This window comes from Austrofundulus limnaeus, unplaced genomic scaffold (assembly GCF_001266775.1).
Source record: "Austrofundulus limnaeus strain Quisiro unplaced genomic scaffold, Austrofundulus_limnaeus-1.0 Scaffold2, whole genome shotgun sequence".
NCBI classification, from domain to species: Eukaryota; Metazoa; Chordata; class Actinopteri; order Cyprinodontiformes; family Rivulidae; genus Austrofundulus; species Austrofundulus limnaeus.
Window position 1 is genome coordinate 7,263,610 of NW_013952404.1, and position 1,979 is coordinate 7,265,588.

The following is a 1,979-nucleotide window of genomic DNA, read 5'->3' on the forward strand; positions in this document are numbered from 1 at the left end:
TTAGTTGTTAAATAGGATTAGACCAGGTTGTTTAGTGAATTAACATAAAATAAATGCAAGCAGTATTTTCTCACTTTTATAAGACTTTTACACTTTCTCAAATGACAGAATGTGTGAATATTATGAATGTTATTCATTTCTGACAGCAAAACGATTAAGCAGACCCACTGAAACATATCTAGTTTGACCAAACACTGACAAGATTCCTACAGAAACAAAAAGCCTAATTTATAATAAAAATCTATTTTATTTTTTCAACAAACAGAAAGTGTTTCTCATAAATACGGCTTCATGAAATTCTAATGCTTGTTAAAGTAAAGTAAAACACGTTTTATGCTGTTTTTAATTTTTTTAAATGTGTATTTGAATTTGACTATTTTTAATAATAAATCATCTTGATGTCTCATTACCACCACCTGGTGGGAAAACGCTGCATTTCACGTGAATGCTTAGTGAGATTTTCTGTTTTATTTATTTATTTATTTATTGTTTTCGTTTTGTTTTTTTCTCACGTAAAAATTTCCTTTGGACACATTTTGATACAAAGCAAAAAAAAAGTTGAACTGATTGTGTTTATTTGAGCATTTATAAATCTAGATATGACTTTTTTTTTAACTTATTTTAAAAATGCACTTCTTTATGATCAGCTGCGTAGGGTAGAAAGTAGTTTGTCGGCAGGAAAATAAATCAAAGATATGCACAAAGAGGCACTGAAATCAGCATAAAACTATTTACAGATTATGTGCATAAAGTGTTTGAAATGTAGCACCTAATTTTTATATTTAGTCTTATAGTTACATTATTTTATTTAAAATAATACCCTGACTTTATTGAAGAAAAGGAAATGCGGTTCACCATGTTGACCAGCAGAGGGCGCGCTCTCCACAACACCAGCGGACAGGTGAGCGCCGGGGACACCTTTCAGCTGTCAGAGCGATGCATGATGGTTAGTGTAGTACCGCGCTGCTATCTCAAACTCCACTTTGACCCATGTGACAGAGCCGTCAGTCTCATTTGTGTGTACTGTGACAGAAAAATGCGGAACTTGTGCGCAGCGTGGTTCTTCCTATTTACAGAGAGTCAGTGAARCAGGTTCGAGACCCACAGAGAGTCCGTGCAGAGAAACAGCAAGTCCATGTCAGGATGGGTTTAACATAGTTAACACTGCTTGCTCCTATAACTAAAAGGGCGTAAACTTTTTTTTTTTGCATTTTTATTATTTTAGTGAATTTTTCTTACATTTTTGCGCGCGGAGGCTGCCTTTGAAAATGCGTTTTAATGGATATCTAAGGCTCCGGATCGGCGAGGCGCTGGAGCTGAAGCCAACCACCTTCTCCACCCGGCACACCGTCATCTTCAACAAGACTCTTCAGGTCCTGGACCCCTACATTATGGTGAAGGTGGACGACTGCAAAGTGGGCCAAACTCACACCAAGCAGAAAACCAACACGCCGACGTACAACGAGGAGTTCAGCCTGAACGTGAACGACGGGAAGCAGATCGAGCTGGCCGTGTTCCACGACACGCCGATCGGCTACGACGACTTCGTGGCCAACTGCACCATCCAGTTCGAGGACCTGATCAAAACCTCCAACGGCGGGGAGACCTTCGAGGGATGGGTGAGTGAGACCAGCAGCCTGCCAGGTGTGCCAGTCTGATCACCTGACAACTTTTATACCTGCAAACAAGGTGGTTCACCTCAAAACAAAGAAATAAGTTTAGTTCTGGTTTGATCAGCCTTGTTTATAAACTTATAAGTGCTTTCTTGCGATTATTCAGCTTCAGAATAATACTGGATCATTGTCTTTTGSAAACCTGTGCTTCTTTAGTTTGTGAAAACCTAATAACATAATTATTTATGTGCACTAAACAAAACAGATAAAAATACACGCAAAGCCTTAACTAAATGTACTACAACTATACAAACCCCATTAATGACACACACACACACACACACACACACACACACACACACACAC

At 38.7% G+C, this 1,979-nt stretch overlaps 1 protein-coding gene across 1 annotated transcript in view; it reads left to right on the top strand.

Annotated features, from left to right (window-relative positions):
* The first annotated feature begins 879 nt into the window (after positions 1 to 879).
* The window catches only part of prkcha (protein kinase C, eta, a), a 33,778-nt gene continuing 32,678 nt past the window's right edge, over positions 880 to 1,979 (top strand). The window contains exon 1 of the mRNA XM_014013899.1: positions 880 to 1,619. Coding sequence (XP_013869353.1) covers positions 1,269 to 1,619 — 351 coding nt within the window. The 5' untranslated portion in view covers positions 880 to 1,268. The remainder of the gene's footprint in view (positions 1,620 to 1,979) is intronic.